The sequence below is a fragment of the Rissa tridactyla genome, chromosome 4 (assembly GCF_028500815.1).
Source record: "Rissa tridactyla isolate bRisTri1 chromosome 4, bRisTri1.patW.cur.20221130, whole genome shotgun sequence".
Lineage (NCBI taxonomy): Eukaryota > Metazoa > Chordata > Aves > Charadriiformes > Laridae > Rissa > Rissa tridactyla.
The window spans coordinates 481474-503369 of NC_071469.1; the positions used below are offsets into that span (position 1 = coordinate 481474).

Here is a 21896-nt window from a genome sequence, read left to right on the forward strand (position 1 = left end):
TGTCCCTCCTGCACCGCCCGGGCAGGTCTGGGGAGAGCGGGACCCGCCATGGGCACCATGCCCTGGTGCGGCACCATCAGGGACCAGGGTGACCAGGGGGGACCCCAAACTGGTTGGGGGTTTTTCATTCCCCCTCCCCGGAGTGGCTCCATCCTTGTTTTTCCTCCTGCCGCTGTGGCTGCGGTGACAAAGAAGGCCATTTATAGCCGCTCCTCGCTGCCTGGAAGGGGCAAACCCAACCCAACCCTCCGTCCTTCCCAGCGCTTTGCCAGCCCGCACTTCTCGGTCGGCAAAATTCCTCCCTCCTCCAGGCCTGGGCTGGCCCCGGGGACGTGACCCGGGATGCTCCGGCTGATGCCCAGGGATGCACCCGGGATGCTCCGGAGAGGCAGGGGCCAGTGCTCGCCCTACGCTTCGCCTTTGGGCTTAATTGCTCCTTGCTTTACCCTAGTTGGGCTGCTCGGCTGGCATAAAACTGCACAAAATATTTGTCGGGTGAAACTTGAGCTGTAACGTTTCTGGTGGGACTGCACTCGCCGAGTGGTTTTTGTCCTAAAAAAATTGGGCAGAAACGAGAGTTAGTGCTTATTTAGGCAAGAAACAGCTTTTCTGAGCGGGTCAGAGCGGGTCTGGAGGCCCGTGAAGCCTCTCAGCTGGCAAAACCAAAGTTTCCGACCGTAGCAGCAGCATGATCCTGCAAATTTTTGGGCCTTACGGTGAAATCGGGGAAATGGGGATAATGCTAATAGGAGCAGCAGGAAATGAGGCTGGCTGTGCATCGCCTCGGAGGAGGCTGGGGGGGGCTGCGCTGCCTGCTCTCCTCTCCCAGCTGCAGGGTCGGGATTCATGGAAAAGCCACAAGTTCCAGAAGTCGAACGGCGAGCGGCTGCCCCGTGTCCCTGCGATGATCCTCACGTTAAGGAGGGCCAAGTCCTTCCTCTTTCAGGACCGGCAGCCTCAGGCCGGGGGGGAGATGGTGTGGGATCATCGGCCCTGCGGATGGCTGGCTGTTACAGCCGTAGATCGGGGTCCCTCTGGGTGTCGGGATGCAGCAGCACGAGGGTGAGCCGAGGTTTTCCTCTGGGGAGGATGCACAGAGCGATCCCTGCATGCTGGCGCCTTCCCTGGGTGTGTTTTTGGGTGCTGAACCCTGTAGGCGCCTATTCCTGCCCCCCACCCCCCGCCACCTCCTCCCTACGTGTCCTGCATCCCAGGCTGCCCTCAGGATGCTCCGAGGGGGGCCGGAGGGTTTGCTGGAGCAGCGAGGAGAGCCAGACCCCTGCTCCGGCTCACAGCGGGGAAGCCCTGTGGCTGCAGGCGGGAGGTGATGGGCACATGGCTTTGGGGGAGAAGGGGGTCCGCGAGGGTTGGGGACAACGTGGGGGGATCACGGCTTGGGCAGTGCCGGGTGAGGACCGCGCTCCGGTGGGGTTTTCCGCTGGTCTGGCGATGGGGTTTGGATTTGTCCCGTGCCGTGGGGAGCTCAGGCATCTTCTCTGGCTGGGTGATGGCGAGGTGGGGGCTTCCCAGGGGAAGCTGGACCTCACCCAGGCTGGATCGTGCCCCTTTCCGCAGTCTGGGACCGGACTTCAGGGAGATGCTGCTCCTGGCACTGGGATTTTCCAGGCAGTGCCTAAAGCCTGGGCGGGTGCCTGGCAAAGCTGGAGTTTGGGTCCCACTGAGCCTTTTTTTGGAAGCGTGGCGACGGAGAGGGGTTGGGTGGGGGCTGGGGAAGGGGTTTGGCCACGCGCAGACAGACCCCAGTCCTGCTGCTGCAACCCAGCAGAGAGCCGGGGAGCTGGTTCCGTTGGGAAAACACTGAAAGGAGTCAAAACCAAAGAAGAGGAATAAAACAAAATGTCAGGGGAAAAAAGTATATTGAAAAAAAAGCTTCGTGGGGGAGTGTGGGGGGAAGGGAAGGGCTGGGGGCTGAGCCGTGGGGGGAGCTGTGGGGCAGAGCCATGCTGGAGGAGGGCTCCGGGGCAGCCCCCGCTACCCCGAGATGTTTCCCCTCCACCTCGCTCACGTCGAAGCCGCCTTCGTGCCGTGCTGGGGGGCAAAGCGTGCTCAGCGTGCTTCCCGAGGCCGGGGGTCCCGCTGAGGTGGGGATGGGGTTCGCTCTTCTCCATCTCCCCGATTTTCCAGGAGAAGTCCCCCAGGATGGGCTGGAGCACGGCTGTCGGCGTGCGCCACCTTCCTGATGGGAAGCAGACAGTGCCCGAAATATCAGGGCACCGATATTTTGAAATATTGGGGACATCCAGGGCTTAGTTGGTGTCCCTGAGCTGGGGCAAGCAGGTGGGAGGGGGGTCACCGTGCCCTCCCGGCTCACCTGTCTCCGTCCTCCTCCCTGATCCGTGGGGAGCTCTGGTGCGTCCTGGTACCAGATCCCTTAGGGATGGGGGGGACGCTTGTCCCCGCAGGGACAGAGGGGGCTGGGGAGGATGCGGCGCTCTTCAGCGTCACTGCAAAGGTCTGTGCACCAGAAGCTGCCTGAGATTTGGAGACAAATTCTCTTTTTTGGCCACCGTGAGCCAGAACCTGCCTGCCGCCGAGGATGCTGCCCGGCTTGCGTCAGCTGGCAGAGGATGTATGAAAAAAAAAAAGGTTAATTACTCATTAAATGAGGTGTCACCCAGCAGATGTACTTTCTGGGGGCTGAAGGCACTGGGCATGAGTTTTTTTGGTAGCTTGCGGGGGTGTGAGGTGGGGAGGACCAGGCCAAGTGGCGGCGGCGGGGTCTGCGCGCGGCGGGGAGCACGGCGAAGGCGTGGGGGGACCATTCGGGGGGCACCACGTCCCCTCGGCCCAGCCGGCGGCCACACGCGGAGCTGGAGCATCCGGGGGCTTGGCTGGGAACCGTGCTGGTGCTGTGTCCCTGATAAAGTGACACCCCCCGCCTTTTTCTTATCTTCTACAAGTAGATAATTACCTTTCTCTGCCTAATTGAACACACAGATTCCTCATCTGAAATAATGAGGCCATTACGGTGTTCTCCCGGCTGGAAACCGCTCTGAGTCAATGGGGTGGAAATGCTGGCATGCCAGGTGGAAAGGAAAATAAAAAGAAGAAAAAACAGGAAAAAGGGGGAAAAAAATTACAGTAAAAACTTAAACGGGCTGTTAGCAGGGGCGGGGGGGCTGCTTCTGCCCCGCAGCCGTCTGGCCGGGCAGCGGTTTAGCCCCTGGGGGCATTGCGGGGCCGGGAGCCGGGCTTGGGGAGGGTTTTGCAGCTGGGGGGGCGCAGGATGGGTGCTGGAGGGGGCCAGGAGGGGGCTAAAGCCAGTTCACGGCTAAAGCAGGTCTGTCGGGGCGGGGGGAAAAACGCATCTGGGCTTCTTGATCCCCGCAGGACACGGCGCTGCCCGGCTCTGGCTGCGTGCGTCGTCCTGTGCTTTGGAGGAAGAGGGGCTGGGAGCTGGGGACACCCCCTGCCCTGGGCTGGGGGCTCCCCGGATGCCGTAGGCAGCGGTGGGTCGGATGCTCTTTGTTTGGCTCAGCCCCGTCCCCGGCTGTCCCTCCCCGGGGACGCTCCGGCTCTGGCGGGCAGGGAGAGCCGGAGGGAGAAGGTTCGGGATGACGCGCGGCAGCTTTTCCCCCCGCCACCCCCGAACTGCGGGGGATAACGGGTCTCTTTTGGACAGAGCGGCTGCGATAGGAGCTTTGATTTTAATTGGGAGGCTGAAACGCTGCGGAGCGCGGTGGGTTCCGTGCCTTTTGTCAAGGATGGCGGGAGCAGGTAGGGAAGAGAAGGAGAAAGAGCCCTTTGAAGAGGACGGGCAGCGGCGTTTGCCGGGAGCCTGGGTGCTGCTTTTTCTGTCTCTTGGCATCACCCCCCTCTCCTATCGCTGCTTTCCCCGGACGGACACCCCCTCGGCGCGGGGTCCCGGTGCCAGGAAAGCTGGTCCCATCCCCGCTGCTGAAAAGGGAGGTTTGGGGCAGGGGAAGGGGCTGGGTTTGGTGTCACCGAGGCCATTTCTCCAGCCCCGCAGCCCTTGTCTGCCTGGGGGGCTGTGGCCCGGTTTGCCCTGGGCTCCTTGCCCTGCTCCGCTCAGGTGCCCCGCGGCCCTGAATCGGCTCTTTGTCACCGCGCCGGACCTGCCAGGAGCGAGCCGGATGGAAAAGGAGGCGGATGGACAGACGGACAAGCGAGCCCTGTCCTTTGGCTGGGGGGGGCTGGGTGCGTCTCGGGGCCTTTTTTGGCAGGTGGTGGGGAGAAGTATGAAAAAAATTTGGTACGTGCCTATTTTTGGTTATTCAAAGGCACAACTGGCTTTGAACCACCCTGTGGCGGCACATCTGCCCAGCCTGGCCGTGACCCGGTCCCCTCGGCATCTGGGGGGGTCCCCAAAAAAGTCCCTTGGAGCCAGGGGACGTGGGGGGTTGCAGGGCTTGATAGTGACGTGGAAACAAACGGGTTACTCCGGGGTAATTTTTCCCTAACTCTGCCCTCCTGCTGCTGGCTTGAGGGGGCTAAGGGCTGGCTGCGACGCACCCCCGCGCTGGGATCCCATCCCTGCTCTGGCCATCTGTCCCCAGGGTGGTGGCAGTCTGGGGTGACAGCGTGGGGACCCAGAGTGGTGCTCGGCTGCAGAGAGCTCGGTGCCGGTGACCGGGGAGACAGGGCGTGGGGGGAGCCTGCGTCTGACCCCTAGCCCAGGGAAAAGGGCTTCGTAACCCTGGCCCGGGGTCCTGCTCCTGCTGCCCGGAATATTGGGGTGCGGGGTCGAGCGGATCCCTGGGGACTGACCCTGCGTGCCCCAGGACTGAGCATGCGACGGCAGGAGCAGGGATGCGGCTTTGTTTGTAGGGATGCTTCGCTGCTGGGAGCCGTGTGGTCCCTTCCCTGGGGAAAGGATGTTTTGGGGCCCGATGGTCGCTCCGGTCTCTGCAGAAACCCCAGACCCGGGCAGGGGGATGGTTTCCGCACGTGTGTCCGTGTGCGGTGGGTCAGCGGGTCCTGCTGGACCTCAGTGATGGCAGAAGGAGAAGAGCGCAGAGCGCTCCGTCCCTTCATCGCTCCTCAGCCATGGAGGCTCTTCTAAGACCTGGCAGCTTAATCCTTTTAAAAACATTAAAAAAAGACATAAAACGACCTGATAAAAAATATTCTTCATCCCCTTTAATGTGGCCATTTGCTGTCAATTAATTCCCTGCACTGTTTTCCTCCTCTTGGGGCTGTTTTTGAAGTCTCCTTTAACTGCGGAGCTGCTGATGCTCTGCAGTGAGCCGGGGTCGCCGGTGCCTCCTCTGGGTCTGGGAGAAAGGCGGATCCGTATGGAAAAGGCCTCTGGAGAGCCCGGCTGGCCAAGTGCTGGGTCCCTCGGCTGCATGGCCCTTCCCCTCCAGCCTTGCCATGCCGGCACGGAGCTGAGCAGCTTTCGGAGCATCCCGGAGAGGGCATCAGAGGACTCGCAGCTCCACTCATCCAGCACGGCACCGTGGGGACTGGGCACGGGGGGGACCTTTGCTCGCTGCCCGTACCCTGTCTGCGGGGCTCGGGGGGATGCGGGGAGGCGAGAGCACCCCCAGTTGGGTACCAGCTGCGCGGCCGCGGTCACAGCCCTCTCTGTGCCACCATCAAAGAGGCCATTGAAGGAGCGTGGCGGTGGTGGGGGCAGCAGCAGGTGGGTCCTGGTGTGCCGGGACCGGCCATGGTGGTCCAGCTCGATGCCCTCTGAGCCGTTGCTGGGCACGCGGCTGCTCCGGCAGTGGGTGCTCGGGTGGCCGTGGCTGGGCTGGGAGGCGCTGCCGCGTTACCCCAAAGGGTGACTCGGTGGGTGACATTTGTCTCAGCTGCTGCCATCGTGTTTGGCTTCCCCTGGCCCGGGGGCTGCGAGGGCTGGGGCAGGGATGTAGCTGCTGTACGCCTGGAGATGCTCGGGGAGGGCGAAACACTTCCCACTCCCCATGGAAGGGGCCTTTCCCGAGCACCAGGAGCTCTTTGTGTTGGTGTTTGGGGAGATTTGTCCCTCCCAGCACAGCTGTGCCTCTCCCCTCCGTCCCTGCCCCGTGCCATGCCATGGCTGGACCTCTCCGAGCCGCGCTTTGGGAGGGGACGAGCAGCCCCCCCGAGACACTGGTGGCTGGTTGCCTCAGCGATGGCAGGACTGGGGGATTTCGGCGGGTCCAGGGGATGGGTGGCAGTCGGCGGCTGACCCTCGGGGACCGCACCAGGGGTGCGGAGGCACCGGAGGATCTCTGGGGGGAGGCTGCACGGGAGCGGGTGGTCTCTGCCAAATTTGCTGCCCAACGGAAGCAAAGGGGAAGGTGGAAACCCCCCGGGGCTGGTGGAGACAAAGCAGACGCTGCAGCGGGTTGGAGAGCTGGCGGGGGGAATGGGGAACCCCACGGGTGGCTGCAGGGCAGCGCGGAGCTCAGAGGCTGGGACAGTTTTAGGCTGGAATGAATTCTGCCCGATTCGTGGCACGTCGCAGGCTACGAGTAGCCTTCTCCGGAGGCTGTGTCCTGGGGAACGCAGCCTTCTCCGGAGGCTGTGTCCTGGGGAACGCAGCCTTCGTGCCGAGGGCGGTGACGGAGCATCGCCGCTGTGGGATGGTCCGGGTGTGTGGTCCGGCACGCGTTGGAGCTGGAGCAGAACGAAACAATGCTGGAGGAGATGGGGGGTGGAGGGCAACGGATGCGCAGTGGGGTGTGGGCTGGGGGAAAACAGGGGAGATCTGGGTGCAGGAGGGATCCGGGACCTGGAGCAGAGCGTGGAGGTGCCGGGGCTGCCTCTGTGGGTGGGTATCTGGGCTTGAGTGGTCTCGTGGCAGCTCCATCGCCAGCCTGGAGCCATTCGGCATCGAGCGCCGTTGCAGCGGCCAAGGGGCATCACGGGTGGGTAAACAGCACGGAACGGGGTGGTTTGGGGGAGGCAGGAAAAAAGCCCCTCGCTCCGTGGAGGGGGCGGCACTACGGGTAGTGCCGTGGGTTGTTCCCGGCGAGCAGCGCTGCGTGTTTCGCGGCGGTGGAGGGGGTTTGCGATATTGACTCCTTGCTGGCTGATTATAGTTGCTCACCAGCTCGTTAGGAGGATCAGCGGAGGGATGCTCGCGCTTCTCTTCTCTGGCGCTGACTCGGAGGCTGTGCCTGCGCTGGAGAGCACCGGGCTCTTGGTAATTAAACCGGTGGGTTTAATAAAAACACCGGTGCTGCCACCTTCGCCGTGCCTGGGTTTAAATGTCACCTCGCTTCACGTCGCTGCTGCTTCAGCTCCCTCGTGAGCCCCGTCACGGCAGGGTGTCCCTCTTCAGCCCTGGGGGCTGAGCCTTGGGGGATGCGCTCGGTTTTCTGCCCCATGGCGGCACCGCGGGAGGATGTGCTGGGGCATGGAATGGTCCTGCACGGCCGGAGGGATGCCACCGTTCGTGTTGTGGGCAACAACAGGGGTGTTGGCAGCTTTTCGGGGTCTGAGGGTGGGCACCAGAGCCCTGGGGAGGGCACTTCTCCTTCCTGCTGGCTCCCGCAGAGGTGGGCACCCCCTGGGCATCGCTCTGCCGACGGTCCTGACGTGGTTTGGGATTAATTTGTTCCCGGCCACCGAGCTCATGTGGCCTCATGAAGGTGGGGAGAGATCAGCCTGAATTCCCGGGGGGTGTAATCCCCGTTTAACCCATCGCTTTTGCAGCTGTGGGTCTGGTGTCTCCTCTCACCGGTCAGGACTTGCAGAGCCCCTGGGCCGGCCTCGGGGCTGGGCTGCCCTCCTTCGCTGTTCCTGAGCCCGCGGCAGATGCTCGGGCTGGTCCTCCCTGAGCTGCTTGCCCGCTTGCCGCATCCCTGGCGTGAGTCGCTGCCTTCATCCCTCTTTCAATGGCGTCCTCCCGACGCGGGTACCGCATCTCGCCGGGGGCTCGGCGTTCCCCTTCGGCATGGTCGTAGCTTCATGTGCCACCACGAGTGAGGTCCTGTCCCCTCCTGTCTCCACCTTCACCCAAGAGCAGGGCTGGGGTTTTCCCCCCCCCCCGCCATTTTCGTTGCGGGCTCATTGGTTTGGTAGGGTTGGAGTTCCCTTTTTCCATGGGGAGGGAGGGGATGGATGCGATGGTCCGGATGGACAAGGGTTTTGTTACGGAAGCACTGCAGTGTTTCCCAGCCACGCAGACGGGCTCAGCGTAGCCAGACTGGATGCTGGAGAAGCTTTGTCCCTCTCCCTTCCCTCTGGATTCGGAGAGCTCGAAAGCACCCCGTGGAAGTTCAGAGATCAGGAGCAGCATCTCCCATCCAGCGCGGATTTTGCCGAGGGAATGGGAAGACGGGAGAGCAGATGGTCACCCTGGGGGGACATTTTTTGGAGCACCGAGCTAAATCCATCCGTCTCCTTTCGCATCGCTCCGGTTGTGGTTTGCTCCTCGGGGTACCTGGTGGGGAACCGTAGGCTCCTGCTGCGTTTGGTGTCGCCGAGGCTCCCTCGTGGGCATGGCTGCCCTCGCCAGCGTGTCCCCCGCGGCAGGGTGCCCTGTCCCCCCGAGGGGGAGGCTGGCCAAGGCGTCAGACCCTTGCAGGCGACACGGGGCCTGGGAAACCAAGCCACAGCTCCCGGGAGGCCCCGTGGGACACTTCCAGATTGAAAGCTTAAATGCTGTGCCTTTTTTATTTTTATTTTTTTATCAAAAGATTTTTGGGGTTTGAGCTCAGAGGTGATTTTTTTTTTTTTTTTTTATTTTTGCTTGAGTATCATCATTTTTTCCAGTCCCCTCTGGTCCCAGCCAGCTCGCCTGCATCTCTAGCAGGGCTTTGCAGGCAGCCAGGCTTGGATGGGGAGGTGCAGGGCAGCAGGGACAAGCGCAGGGGGGGCTGAAGGGGACGGGCAGCCCCACGGAGGGCTGTATTTCAGTGGGACGCAGCTCCTGGCGATGGATGAATCACTCCCCACGTCTGCTCTGGAGCATCAGCTTGGTGGGAGAGGGGTTGGAAATAATACAGGATCCGTGCCCTGGGTCCCACCCGGCTGATGTGCTTGGGAACTCGGGCTGGGGTGCGTTGTTTCTCTTCTCGCTGGCTGAACGTGGGCACTTGGTGCCCTTTGGGGTCTGTTTTGGGGGGAAAAGAGAGAGAAGGGTCCTGAGGGTGCTCAGCTGCCGCCGGAGGGTTCTCCCAAAGGAAGGAGTCTCAGCGCCGCTCCCCAGGAGCGCAGTGGGGTCAGACCCTGCCCGTGCACCCCTGTCGACAGGAGGATGCTGTGAGCTCCTGGGCTGTGCTGCCGCCATGCCCGCTGCCGTGCCGACGCTCTTCGTCCCCGGAGAGCCCTCGCCCGCCGCTCAGGGGGGCTTCATCCTCGCCTGGACACCTCTGGGACGGGGAGCAGAGCTGTGGCCGTAGCTGGAACCGGGCAGAGCGCACCGGGGCATTTTCCGAGCGCCATCCCATCCCGGCAGTTTCTCTCCGGTGGCTCCATCCATTCCGTACACATCTGCCTGATGGCCGGGACCGGCGTCCCACCCGACGTCTCCCCGCGGGACCCTTCCTGTTGAGCAGCCGGAGCTCATTGGGGCCGAGCATCCAGCTGGAGGGCAGGAGCTGGGGATTTTGGGAATCCCAGCCCTGATCCTTTTGTGGACGCTCCTGTGAACATCCCCCACGCCTGCCGAGGGGCCTCGGGTGCTGGGCCGTGCTGGGTTTGTCCCCGGGTGACTGCTCTGGGAGCACACTGGGTGAGAGCGGAGAGCTTGCAGTGAGCGGCCGCGGAGGGGAGGCTCGTTAGAAGCAATTAGGAGACGAGCGAGGGACATCTCTAACCACGTCGGAGGGTTTGGAAAGGGTCCAGAAAGCTGCAGGAGAAATCCCGGCTCCGAAGCCCAGCCGAAGAAAGGGGCTGTGTTCGGGGCGAGCGAGCTGCCTGCCCTCAGCCCGGAGGAGAGGAAGAGGAGGGAGGTGGGGAGGCAGCACTCCGCTGCCTGAAAGGCGCTCTGTGCTTCCCGGCGGAGGTGGGGGCGCCGAGGGGGTTTGTATGGCTGCAATAACGGGGAGACTCGCCTCCCCCCGGGGGGGCATTGCCCTGGTCTGTGCGCCAGGCGATGGGTGGGTGCTGGTCCCTGGCACCCGGGGTCTCACGGTTGGACTCGACGATCTCAAAGGTCCTTTCCAGCCATGAAGATTCTGTGATTCGATGATTCATCCTGAGGACCGCTCCGGGCCGCGGCTCGTTGTCTGGTGGCTGCCGCGACTCAGAGCTGGCTCCCGCCATGGCGCGCGCGGCTCCGGCCCCCTCCTCGTGCTGCTCTCAGAGCATCAGCGTCGCGCCCGCGCTCGCCGGGCGAAGAGCTCTTCATGCATCCCTACCCAGCATCCCCCGGGAATGTGGCCCCGGAGCGAGAGGTGCCTCGCTCGTCCCCCAGGCCCCCCCTGTCCTCTCCCCCCGCCGCTGCCCACCTTTGCACCGCTCTCTCTGGCCCTTGAGGCGGGGGCGAGGTGGGTCGGCAGCGTTGCTCGCTGCAGCCGCGCATCCCGGGGGGGGGGCGGGGGAGCAGCTGGACTGGGCACGGCTCCCGAGCGGTCCCGGGGGGTACCGGGGGGATGCGCAGGAGGAAACCAAGGCGGGGGGGGGAAGCGAAACACTCCTCCCTCCCAGCGCTGCTTTCTCCCTCCTCCTCTTCTCCTACCCCCTGACCCGCTCCTCTCCTGCAGGGATGAGGTTCGGACAAAAGGGGCTCGATTTTTTTTGTGGGGGGAACAAAGTGCTGCTCAGTGGTGTAAGGTGCTGGCCTTCCCCTCCCCTTATCAAGGGGGGCATTGATTTCCAGCTCCCGCACAGGCTGATTAGCATTTGGGTGTTTGGCTAAGGCTGCCCTTGACTTTCCTATCCAATATTTAAATTGCGGGGGAATAAACACGGGCACAGAAGCCTGAAAGCCTTTTTCTGGGGCTCTGGGGGCACTTTTGCTCCTCCTGGGGTGCAGACGCCTCTCAGGGTGAGCACTTGCCTCCCCCCGCCCTGGCCCCGAGAAGGGAGAGGGTTTTGCCGAAGGCACAGGGGTCTTGAGCCTTGGCGTTGCTCAAGCCCTGGCAGAGCAGTGGTGGCCTTTCGTTTAGACGCAAAGCAGAGGAGGGAGCACCAGCCCTGTCCTGCTTGGGCTTGAGAGGGTCCCTGACGGGGATGGAGCTGGGTGACGGGGACGGAAAGCCAGTGGGGGCTTGAGGCTTTCAAGACCCAAAGCCTCCAAGGATGGAGCCTGTGCAGCCTCGCTGGGGGGAACATGTGGGGTTTTTTTTTCCCCGCTTTGCTCCAATTTACATCAAATAATCTCTCTCCAATTTACCCAATGCCTTGTAGCAGGGCCCCAAGCCCGGGTGCGGTACCCAGGGGTGAGCAAGAGGGGCTGGGAGAAGGGGGGTGACCGCGTCCGGCCATCCCCTCTGGATGCAGCCCGGGCTGGCGGGGGCTCAGCTTTGCTCGGCAGCAGAAGCCCCTGGGGCGGGGGGGGGTTAGTCCATCCTGGGGACAGGACTTGCAGCGTGGCACCCCCAGCCTGCAGCGCAAAGGGATGCTGAGCCGGCAGATCCCACGGGAGACAGGTTCATCTCCTCCAAGGCCAGGAGAGATGCCCTGCGTGGGTACCGCAGAGCCGGCCGCTGCTTCCCATCCCCTGGCAGGTCCCTTGGGAGCGCAGAACTCCTCCTCGTGGCTGTGATTAATCCACAGATCAGTGGGGGCCGGGGGGGGAATAATGCTGTCCCCAGTGCTCCGTGCCGGAGCAGCAGCATCTGCGGCCTCGGCACAGCGCGGATGGGCTTTATCCCCACCGCCCGTGCTGGCAGGAGCATCCCTGGGAGTGATGGGGGGTCTCGAGAGGATCTGCTGGATCCAGCCCTGCTCCTCCCCGCGTGGGGCTGCGGGAGGAAGGGTGCGGGGAGGAGGATGGGCGAGGGGAGGGCGGCGGGGGGAGGCAGGGAGCTGCCAGGAGGGAGCTGGAGCTGCCAGGGGCTGAAGAATGGCTGAGAGCAGAAGAAGGGGCTTTAGAGCTTAATTTCCTGTCCCCGCGGTGGGGATGGGATTTGCGCTGCCATCTCCAAGGAGACGCCGGCTGCGCGGCCGCTGGAATACTAATGGCAGGGGAGGCGTGCGGCGGGGGGTCGGGGGGCACCCCAAGCCCCTCCTTGGGCAGGGCGCAGGGTCTGGAGCCACCCCAGCGTCTCCCACTGAGGCTGTTTCACTCCGGGGGGGCAGGAGCCCCCCCAGGACTTGCTGTTGGGAGGAAGGAGGGTGTGGAGGGACCGGGGGGCATCTTGCCGTACCTTTGCGGGGGTGTCAGTGACCCCCTTGCGGTGTTGCCCACGGCTGGGGGACGGGGCTGCGCCACTGCTCGCCACCTCTGGGGCTCCCCCTTATTGCGATACGGGGGGGGCTGGTTTTGGGGGGGACCTGCAGGGGTGGCTCTTGGGCACCTGCCTCTCCCAGCATCGAACTGAGCTTCCCTCGACGCTGGTTGGAACGGCGGAGCTGAGCCGTACACCAGACGTGACCGCTGAACCCCAAAATCCCTCCATCCCACCAGGTTTTGGGGTGCCTGTCTTAGAATTGCATTGGCACCCATCTGCTGCGGCAGAGAAAGGGGGTGTGCCCCTCCCAAAATAACTGGTTTTCCAAGTCTGCGCTGTTATTTTGGGGGAAGTCGGTTATTTTAATGCTGGGAATCGAGGGCAGTTTAAAATAAACGCCCTTCGCAGCTCGAGGAAGATGGGGGGGAGCTGCGGAAGGGAGTCCGTAGGTTGGGAATAATTAATGCAGCACACAGTAACGAAGTCGTCTGCGACGGGGCTGTTAGCGAGGTCTTTGCGATGGTGCCTTTAGCGGGTCGGGGGGGTGTGGGAAGGTGGGTTTGGGGAGAAGACGTCCGGGGGGGCAGAGACGTGGGGGGCTGCGGGAGAGCGGGGACCGGCGGGGCAGGGGAGCAGGGATGATCCCCGAGGATGGATGTGGGGTGAGATCCTGCGGGAGCTTATCCCGGCCGTCTCTTATGTAAAGGGCCGTGAGCTGGGCTGTGGGGGGTGTAATTAAACCTGATGCTGATGAGCTGCTGCAAGCTGCTTAGTGCAAATGTAATGAGGGGAGTTCACAGCCAGAGCCCCCGGCCGTCGTCGCCCGTGTCCCTCCCCGCCGGGAGCGGTGGCGATGGCAGCCCGTGCCGGGGCGAGGGAGTGTCCCCAGACGAGGAGGGTGTCGGGATGGGGAGGACGCGGGAGGTGGCTGTGGTCTCACTCCTCCTTCTGCTCCCCTGGCAGATGGCGAGCGGCTGGGGGAGGTGACTGATCCCGGCCGGCGGCCGGCAGCGGCCCAGGCATCGGCGCGGCAGAGGAAAGCTGAGGACTCCAGCGAGAGCCGCGAGGAGGAGCCGATGGTAACGGGGGAGCTGGAGCGCGGTCCAGTGGGAAGGGACCCGCAGAGGTCACCGGTCCCAGTCCCCTACCCAGCACCCAGCCAGCTGGAGCAGGGGGCTCCAAGCCTCGTCCCGCGGAGCGGATCCAAGGCTGGAGAGGGCTCAGCCTCTCTGGGTCTGCCCAGCAGCACGCGTGGTGGGCAAAAGAAATCCCTCCTGTCCCATTGACACTTCTGGTGGTGTGCCTCGTGCCGTCGCTGTGCCCCCTTGGGAAGAGGCTGGCATCACCTCTGCACCCCCTCTTGCGTAGCCGTCAGTGGCAATAAGGTCCTGCTTTGCTGGGCAAAGCCACCTTCTCCTGTGTCCTCCGCTCCATCTGGGTTGCCCTGGACTGGAGAGCCCCCAGCTGGACCCAGCGTACCCCGGGGGGGGTCTCCAGGCAGAAGCCGGAGAGGATGTCTCCTTGCCAACAGACCAGGAGGCCCTTGGCATCGTAGCCACGAGGGCACCCTGCTGTCCCCTGTTCAACTTGTCACCCAGCCCGTGTCCAACACCCTGCTGTCCCCCTTAACCTGCTGTCCCCGAGCAGGGCAGGCGGGCGGGATGCCGGGAGAGGGAAGCCACGCGGTGTCCCCTGCCCTGTCCCCGCCAAACTGCTGCACGTCCCGGTGACAGCGAGCTTTTGGGCTGTTCCCAAGCCCTGGTACTTTGGGCGTGGGCGAGTGTGTTGTGTCTGGAGGGAGGGGAAAGCATCGAGCCCCTGCGCCCGGAGCCTCTCGGTGCCCATCTCTTCGAGCCCAGCCCTGCCCGGTGTCTTGCGCAGCTGCTGGACGCCTGCAGCATCCCTGGCTCGGCAATTAAAAGGCCGGTTTGTCCCCACCTTCAGCAAATAACCCCCCCCCCGCCCAGTTCCTGGGAGCTGGGCTGTGAATAGTCCCCTCTGTGGGGGCAGGCGGGGGAAAAGTTCACTCCAGTTTGAAAGCAAACAGCCCGGTTCAGAAGGACTCCGCGAACCGGAACAAAAAAATTGCTCCTTAAACAAAGGAGATGGAAATTTTTCCTCCTGGTGGTCTCTGGACTGCGGAGCTCACTGTTGGTGCCTCTGGTCCTTTATCTTTGGGGCAGGGCAGGGACGCTGGTGGCTTGTCCTCTCCACCCGCCTCACCCGAGGGATCCCGGTCCCTCTCCGTAGAGGGACAGGGAGGTTTTTCCAGGTGCTGGGGGTGGGGAGCCGGTGCCGGTAAGCAGAGCCGGCTTCAGGCCAGGCAGCAATTAGCGGTGAGGAATAGGGATGGGAGGAGGCGGATTGCGCCTGGCTGGCAGCGGGTGGGCCAGAAAGGACGACCCCAGCTCTCATCTCTCCCAGCTCCTCATAAATCAGGGACAGACAGAGAACGGAGAAAAACGAGGTGCCCAGAGAAAGCCCGGGCTGGTGCTGGGTGAGGACGGAGGGGGACAGCGGGAATTGTGTCTGGGCTTTCCCCGGGAGGAGGGCGAATCCTTCCAACAAGCGCGGCACAATTACGCTGCCTCCCTAATAACGTCTTCCAAGGGCACCGCTCCCCTCCTCCAGGATGCTAATGAGCTCATTTAGGCAAAGTTTGCTAATTATTTCCTTGGCGCTGTGCATCCTAACGGGCTGCGCTTTGTCGACGTGCGGTTCTCGCCGGGGCTTGGAGCTGGGCTCTGCTTTCGGAGAGCGTCGGCTCCGCTCCTGGGGGGTGGCATGGTGTCCCCTTGCTGGCTGAGGCCACCGGGGACGATGGCTGTGACTCCCCCTGGGACAGGGGGCGGGGATGTCCGTGCCCCCCTTGGTCTCATCCCCAATGCTGAGTGTGGGCGTCACCAGTGTGACGATGGGCTGTGACACCAGCCAGGTCCCTGGGTGACAGGCACAGCTTCCCGTCGCCTCAAGGGATGGGACGGAGTGGCAGCTCGGCGGGCGCTTTGGAGAGGGTTGGTGGCTCTTCCTTCCCAGTGTGCCAGCTGGTCCCTCGTCCCCGCTCCGCCCGCGCTCCCTGGGACGCGGTGGCAGGGTCGGGGCGATGCCCGCAGGGGTGGCACGGGCTGGCGCCGGCTCTGCCTGCTGCTGCCAGCGTGGTGGGAGAGGAGCGTGCCCTGGGTGGGCTCCAGAAGCGCCTGGCTCTTCCTCGCTACCCATCGCCTATTCGGCAGGTCGGGGGGCAGGTGAATGCTCACCTAATCCCTCTAAATTACACGCCACGATAGATGGGATTAACCTAATCCCTTTTAAAGGAAGAGGGGGAGCAGAGAAGCATCCCGCTTCCTCCGACGGTGAGTGGACATGGAGATTGCTTGTGCTCTTCTGGAGACGGAGCCCAAAATACTCTGTTTCCTGTAGCCCGGCAGACTGGGCAAATATTTTGGACGAACAGAAAACTCACTGTTTGGGAGAAGTTTCTCTCCTTGGCAGAGGAAGGGAAATGAGTTTATCTAGGACATTTGGAAACCCTGCTCCCCAGGACACCTTGCCAATGTTTTTCTGCCTCCTCCTGCCGCTGTTTTCCTTTGCCTTGAAAGCTTTCGCCTTGGTTTGGCAACGCTCGATGGCCAAAATGAGACGTTTAGATCTAGGGAGACCTCCTGCGCGCGCAGCCGGGCTGGCCCCGATCCATCTCTAACCTCTCCCTCCCGCTTCCTCGCAGAATGACGGGCAGGACTTGGACGGCTGGTTTTCCAGAGGCCAACGGTCCGACCGAGCGCCCACGCACCCCAACCTCAACCTGACCAAGCAGCCTTTGCCCTGGAGCGAGCAGGTGGGTGGGCAGGGAGCAGCGAGGGGTGATGGTGCAGGAGGAGGTCCCCAGAGGAGGTCCACCTTGCTGGGCAGCCCGCGTCCCCCCGGCACGCCAGGCTCCAACGCCACCTCCTGCCATCCTCCTCCCAGCCCTCCATCACCCGGCCCAGGGGCTCTGCCTGGTCCTGGGGCCAACGCGGTGCCCGTGAGGACGAGCTCCTCGGGTGTGAGCCGTGGGTGTGCGTCAGCCCCCTCGGCAGTCGGTGTGCAAGGGGACGTCTTGCTGTGTGTCTTCTCCGGATGGGTCCACGCTGTGCCCGTCTCGTGGTGCTGGGACGGGCTGAGGGATGGCGTCGGGCTTTTGGTGCTGTATCCAGACAACATCCCTTGTCCAAACACGCTTGGGAGCCACAGGAGCCACAGCAGGAGGGTTATCTCCTGGGGGCTGGCATTGTGACCCTGGGGCTGGCCCAGGGAGGGGACCTCGGCCCCCTCCTCAGTGTCACTGCAGAAGAGCTGAGGCCGGGCCGGTGACATCCCTAGGGCAGGTGACATCCCTAGGGCTTGACATCCACATTTCAGCCTGCACTACCGCTGTCCTTGGGAGGCGATGGGGGACGTGAGGAGGACATCCAGCTCATCTCCACCCCCTCTTGTCCCCCAGTACAAAGGGAAGGCAAACTTGCACGTCTTCGAAGACTGGTGTGGAGGGGCCGTGAGGCACCTGAGGAAGAACCTCCATTTTCCGCTCTTTCCCCATGTGAGTCCCGGGCCTGATGGCAGTGGGTCGGAGGGAGGGTCTCCTTGTCCCTCTCTGGGTGCTGCTGGATCTCCACTGGCTGTGGGCTTGGTCCTCAAGACCTTTTCTTGCAGGCTTTCAGGTTTGGTTCGGGGCAGGTAATTCCCAGCAGAGCAGGGATGGAGGGAGGGGTGGGTGGTGATGGGACCTCCACGTCCCCTCTGGTGCCAGGGGCATGAGACCGTGGGGTAACAAGGCGGAGGTGGGCTGGGTGATGTTGGTGCAAGGCACGAGCCTGGGCATGAGCTGTTGATGCTTTCATGTCTGTGTCTCCCCTCGGCAGACCCGCACCACTGTGAAGAAGCTGGCTGTGTCGCCCAAGTGGAAGAACTATGGGCTGAGGATTTTTGGCTACATCCACCCCTTCAAGGATGGTGAGTGATGGAGTTTGGCCTCTTCTGCCCCTGCAGCAACAGGAGGAAGCTGCCTCCTTCCCCCTTCTTGGGCCACACGAGGTCCAAAAGGCTCTTAGAGATAGTCCCCAAGCCCCTGGCTTCCGGGCAGGGGGGTCTTCTTGGAGCAAAGACCCTTTTCCCTGGTTGCTTCGAAGGGACACAAAGCCCCGATCCCATCCAGGGCAGAGCCACGACCTGGGGTCCAGGGTGGCCCCGTCACCTCTGTCCATCCACCCCCATTTCCCCATCTCGCAACGAGGCACCGGGGCTGAGCCCGTGCCACCGGGGCTGCTCTGTCCCTCCGTGGTCACCTTCTCCTCTGCTTTCCACAGCGGATTTCCAGTTTTCTGTGGCATCAGATGACAATTCGGAATTCTGGCTCAGCTCTGACGACAGTCCGTCCAACTCCCGGCTGGCTGCGTTCGTGGGCAAGGTATGTGCCGTCGTCCTCCACCCTCTGCCTTTCCCCACCCCAGGGGTGCGCCAACTCCCACCGAGAGCACAGAATCATAGAATCGTAGAACTGCCCAGGTTGGAACGGACCTTTCAGATCATCGAGTCCAACCATCAGCCCAACGCTGACAAAACCCACCGCTAAACCATGTCTCTAAGCACCACGTCTGCCCGGCTTTTAAATCCCTCCCGGGATGGTGCCTCCACCGCTTCCCCGGGCATCTCGTCCCTCGGGGTGCCTCGCTCCCAGCATGCTGATAACCATCCCCAGATGCCTTCTGGGCATCAATTAATGATGCTTCAGACCCATGGGTGCTCTTTAGCCACGGCAAATTCTCCCTTCTACAAGCCCCTCTGCTGCAGCAGCTCTCCAAGGGAGCGTGCAGGGTCCGTGTGGGACTTTGCCAGAGGCAGCTCTCCTGCTTCTTTGCCCCCTTGGGAAATGCTGGACTATTTCAGCCTGGTCCCGTCTCTGCCCCTGGCCAGGCCTGGTTTGGCTCCTGAAGGACCATCTGTCCCTTGGTCCCATCCTAGTTGTAGCTACCAAAGACCAGGTTATGTCCTGGAATAGGGGACTTAATATTTGCTCCTGGATTTTCTTGGCGTTAACTCCTATAACTGGAAACCCTGAGGTCCATTATTGCTCCCATGCGTTGTTGGGATCTTGGTGGTGTTGGTCTTGTGGCAGGAGTGCCACCAGCTGGGGACAGGCAGGCCTGGGGCAGAGCTCCCGGGATATCCTCCTGCTGAAGAGCCTTTCTGCAGCATGGCGCAGTGCCCGCGGGAGGCGGAGGAGAGATCTCACAGCCTGGTGGGGTTTGGGCCTGGTGGTGTCCCCAGTGCTCTCACACACTTCTTCTTCCTTCCCCCAGCTGGGCACCGAGTGGACGGCGCCGGGAGAGTTCACCAAATTCAGCTCACAAGTCTCCAAGCCTCTACGGTAGGTGTGTCCATGCTCCTGCTGCCCATCCCGGGTGGATGGAGTTGGGGAGATGGAGCTGCTGGCTCCACGCTGACTCTGACCAGTTGCTCCTCCCTGGGATGAGACCTTGGCCATGGTCCAGCCCAGACCCCACATGACCTTTGGGAAGAGACCAACCTTGCCCCCAGGGCCATGGCTTGAAGGTGTTGGAGGCCACAGGCACCTCTGCGGAGGACGAGGTGGGGATGGGGGGATCACCTGATCTCATGAAGCTTCTCAGCAGTGGGATGGGGGAGCAGATACCCACATCCCGCTGCCTGTCTCCATGCCCCAGGAAGGTTTAGCCATGTGTGAGCAAGGCAAAGAGGCTTTCCCGAGGTGGATCCTCTGGCAGGGGAGCGCCCATCGCTCTGGCAGTGGTAGCAGTCGACTCAGCAATGATTTCTAACCGGCTTCTTCCCCTCTTGCGCAGCCTCATGTCCTCCAGACGCTACTACTTCGAGCTGCTCCACAAGCAAGACGACCGAGGTTCAGACCACGTGGAAGTCGGTGTGAGTAAATGCCCCTGCCCCGTGTGCCTTTCAAGGACTGTCCTGTCAAGAGCCGGCACCAAGGCTTTGCCCGCTGTGTGTTGAAGTGCTTTGTCCTGGCCCCAAAGCCGCAATTTCCCCATTTCTGTGGTTGCCAGCGGCTCAGAGGGGACAAGTCAGTATTGCTCCGATGGAGCTGGGGCTCATCTCCCCATGTCCCTGGGCAGGACGCTTGGCACAGGCTGCTCTTCTCTGTGCTCATCCGATCCTTTTGTGCCGATGGCCTTTCGGGAGCTGCAGACCCTGCCGTCCCTCCCTTGCGCTCCTGCCTTCCCAATCTGCTCCCGTAACGGGTGCCAACGGAGCGGCCCTTCTGCTCCAGGCTCCAGCAGCGATGGGACACCCGGCTCCCTGTGGCCGGTCCCATCCCTTCTCCTTTCTCCTTGGCCTTCTGCAGAAGGGGAAGGGTTCCCTGTAGGCTTCTTCTGGGAGGAGCCCGTTGCCATGGGCAAGGAGAGCCCAGAGCGTGTAGGGTGGGAGCAGGCAGGTCCCAGGACTCCGTCGGTGAGCGGCAGCCCCCCTGGCTGGCCTGGGTCCCGGGGTCAGCGGTGGGAGAGGTGGCCGAGGTGATGGAGCGGGTCCCTTTTTTCCTTTTTCCCCTCGGAGATACCATGAGTTTCAAATCTGAACTTGCCTGCCTTGGCTGCGCAGCCCTGGCAAAGCCTGCAGCGTGTGCGTCGGGAGCTCGGGCCGTCTTTGGGAGGGGAAGATGTTGGGAGGGGAAGATGTTGGCTCGTTCGCAAAGGCTTCCTTTCTCCCAAGCACTCATTAATCACTGGAGTCCAACGTGTGCCAGGAAAGCGTCGGGGAGGCTGACGACACCCCTCCCTGGCTGCCTCTGCTCCCGTCGCTCAGCCTCGCCCGCCCAGGGCTCCATCCCCATCCCTCCGATAAGATCTGCATTTCTGCGTGAAAAACAAATAGATGGGGGAGACGTGTGTTTGCTGGAGGGCGGGAAGCCTTTCAGATGTTCAGAAAGAAACAACAACAACAACAGAAAAGCGGGACCCTAATGCGTCTGCCTGTGGGTATTTAAGGGCTTGTCCGGACAAAGGCTCAAGACGTGCTTCTAAAATGTAGGGAGTTCAATCAGTGCAGGCAGCTCTGAAGACCCTCTGCAGTCGATGCAAACTGGAACGCACGCAGCACGGGCAGATGTTGCGGCACAGACGGATGTTGCAGGGCTCGGTGGGTGCCGGCTCTGGCTGAGGTCCTGGTCGGGTGCCGTGGGCTCCCTGCTCCGCTCCCCGAGGCTGAAGGGGGGAGCACGGAGACGCTGCCCCGCGCCCCGGCACCCTCCCTCCCCTGCGAGGCGGGACGCGCGGCCGTGCTGCCTCCCGTGATGTGACTGATGCCGCTGCTGATGCGGGGCTGGATCGGGCCCAGAAGGAGCATGTGGCAGTGCCCAGAGGGAAGCAGCAGGAGCCTGTCCCACCTCCGGGAGCATTCCGCTCTCTGAGCGCGCAGGGAATGCCTGCTAATCCCAAATCACCTGGGGTCAAGGCGGGAGATGGGCCCGGGTCTGTGCCGGGGCAGGATCCGTCCTCTCCCCTGTTCCTCCCCTGCGGGGTCGGGCTGGGATCAGTGCGGGCGACTTCTGGGAGCTGGGGATGGGGAGGACCCATCCCAGGGTGCCGGGGGTCGAGGCAGCTGCATCCCGAACCCCCGACACCCTCCCATTCGTTCCCCCTCTCCTTTTTTCCCTAGTGGCGAGTTTTCCTCCCCAGCCTGAAGTTCGAAGTGATCGACTCCTCCTGCATCTCTCTGTACACAGGTAAGGGCCACACGATCCCGTGGCCACGGCAAGCGAGGTCTGGAGTGTTGGTGCAGCCGGGCAGAGGCAGCGCCAGAGCCCGGGAAGGAAACCAGGTCCTGGGAAATCGGATCCCGGGGGAAGATCTCAGCCTCTCACACCCACCAGAGCTGCTGCGAGGTGTAAGGGAGGGGGCGAGGGGCGGGGGTGGGCAGAGGCGACGCGGGGAGCGTGCTGTGAGCTGCCCGCGGGTGGGATGTGGAGGTGACAGGGAAACACAGCTCTCCTGGTGCTCCAGCCTCCCCCCTGCTCCCGAGAGCCCGGAGCGCTGGCTCCGCGGCCTGGCCCTGACGTATGAGGAGCTGTCGTGTAAGCGGGGATGGATGGCGCAAGGTTTAATTAAACCTATAGATCTTCTGCTTCCTGCCCCTTCCCTGGCAGCAAGAGAGGACTTGATGGATGGGTCCTGCCCCGGTGCTCAATGCGCTGGAGGGCTGGTCATCAAACATGCCCTGGAAGGTGTCGATAAGGCAGGAGGGGACAGGCAGCAGGCGGGGATCAATGGGGAGAAGAGGGATGGAGGGGTGCGCTGCTGGTACCCATGCAGGTGCCCGTGAGATGGATGACGTGCAGATAAATTCCTCCCCCCGACCGCTATCCGTCAATGCCGGCGCTTTCCGCTTCTCTTTCCCACTTCCCGGCTCCCTTGGACCCCAGCAGCATCCCGGGGCCAAGCCGTGTCACCTGTGGGGAGCCCGTCACCGTGGCGTGGGGGACGCCAGCAGCGTGCAGAAGCATCCTCCTTCCTTCCTCTGGGCTTTTCCAGAGAAAAAAGCTGGAAAGCAGAGAAAAAAGCAGCCAGCTGCAGGGAGGCGCCTGGGGAGCCTCTCCCCGCCGGCAGCAGGAGGACG

General features: G+C 62.8%; 1 protein-coding gene across 1 annotated transcript in view; it reads left to right on the plus strand.

Annotated features, from left to right (window-relative positions):
• The window catches only part of B4GALNT4 (beta-1,4-N-acetyl-galactosaminyltransferase 4), a 30317-nt gene that overhangs the window by 473 nt on the left and 7948 nt on the right, over positions 1 to 21896 (plus strand). Inside the window, exons 2-9 of the mRNA XM_054199454.1 lie at positions 13221 to 13336; positions 15982 to 16092; positions 16738 to 16833; positions 17156 to 17246; positions 17600 to 17700; positions 18593 to 18660; positions 19115 to 19193; positions 20940 to 21006. Of these exons, the coding sequence (XP_054055429.1) occupies positions 13221 to 13336; positions 15982 to 16092; positions 16738 to 16833; positions 17156 to 17246; positions 17600 to 17700; positions 18593 to 18660; positions 19115 to 19193; positions 20940 to 21006 (729 nt within the window). The remainder of the gene's footprint in view (positions 1 to 13220; positions 13337 to 15981; positions 16093 to 16737; positions 16834 to 17155; positions 17247 to 17599; positions 17701 to 18592; positions 18661 to 19114; positions 19194 to 20939; positions 21007 to 21896) is intronic.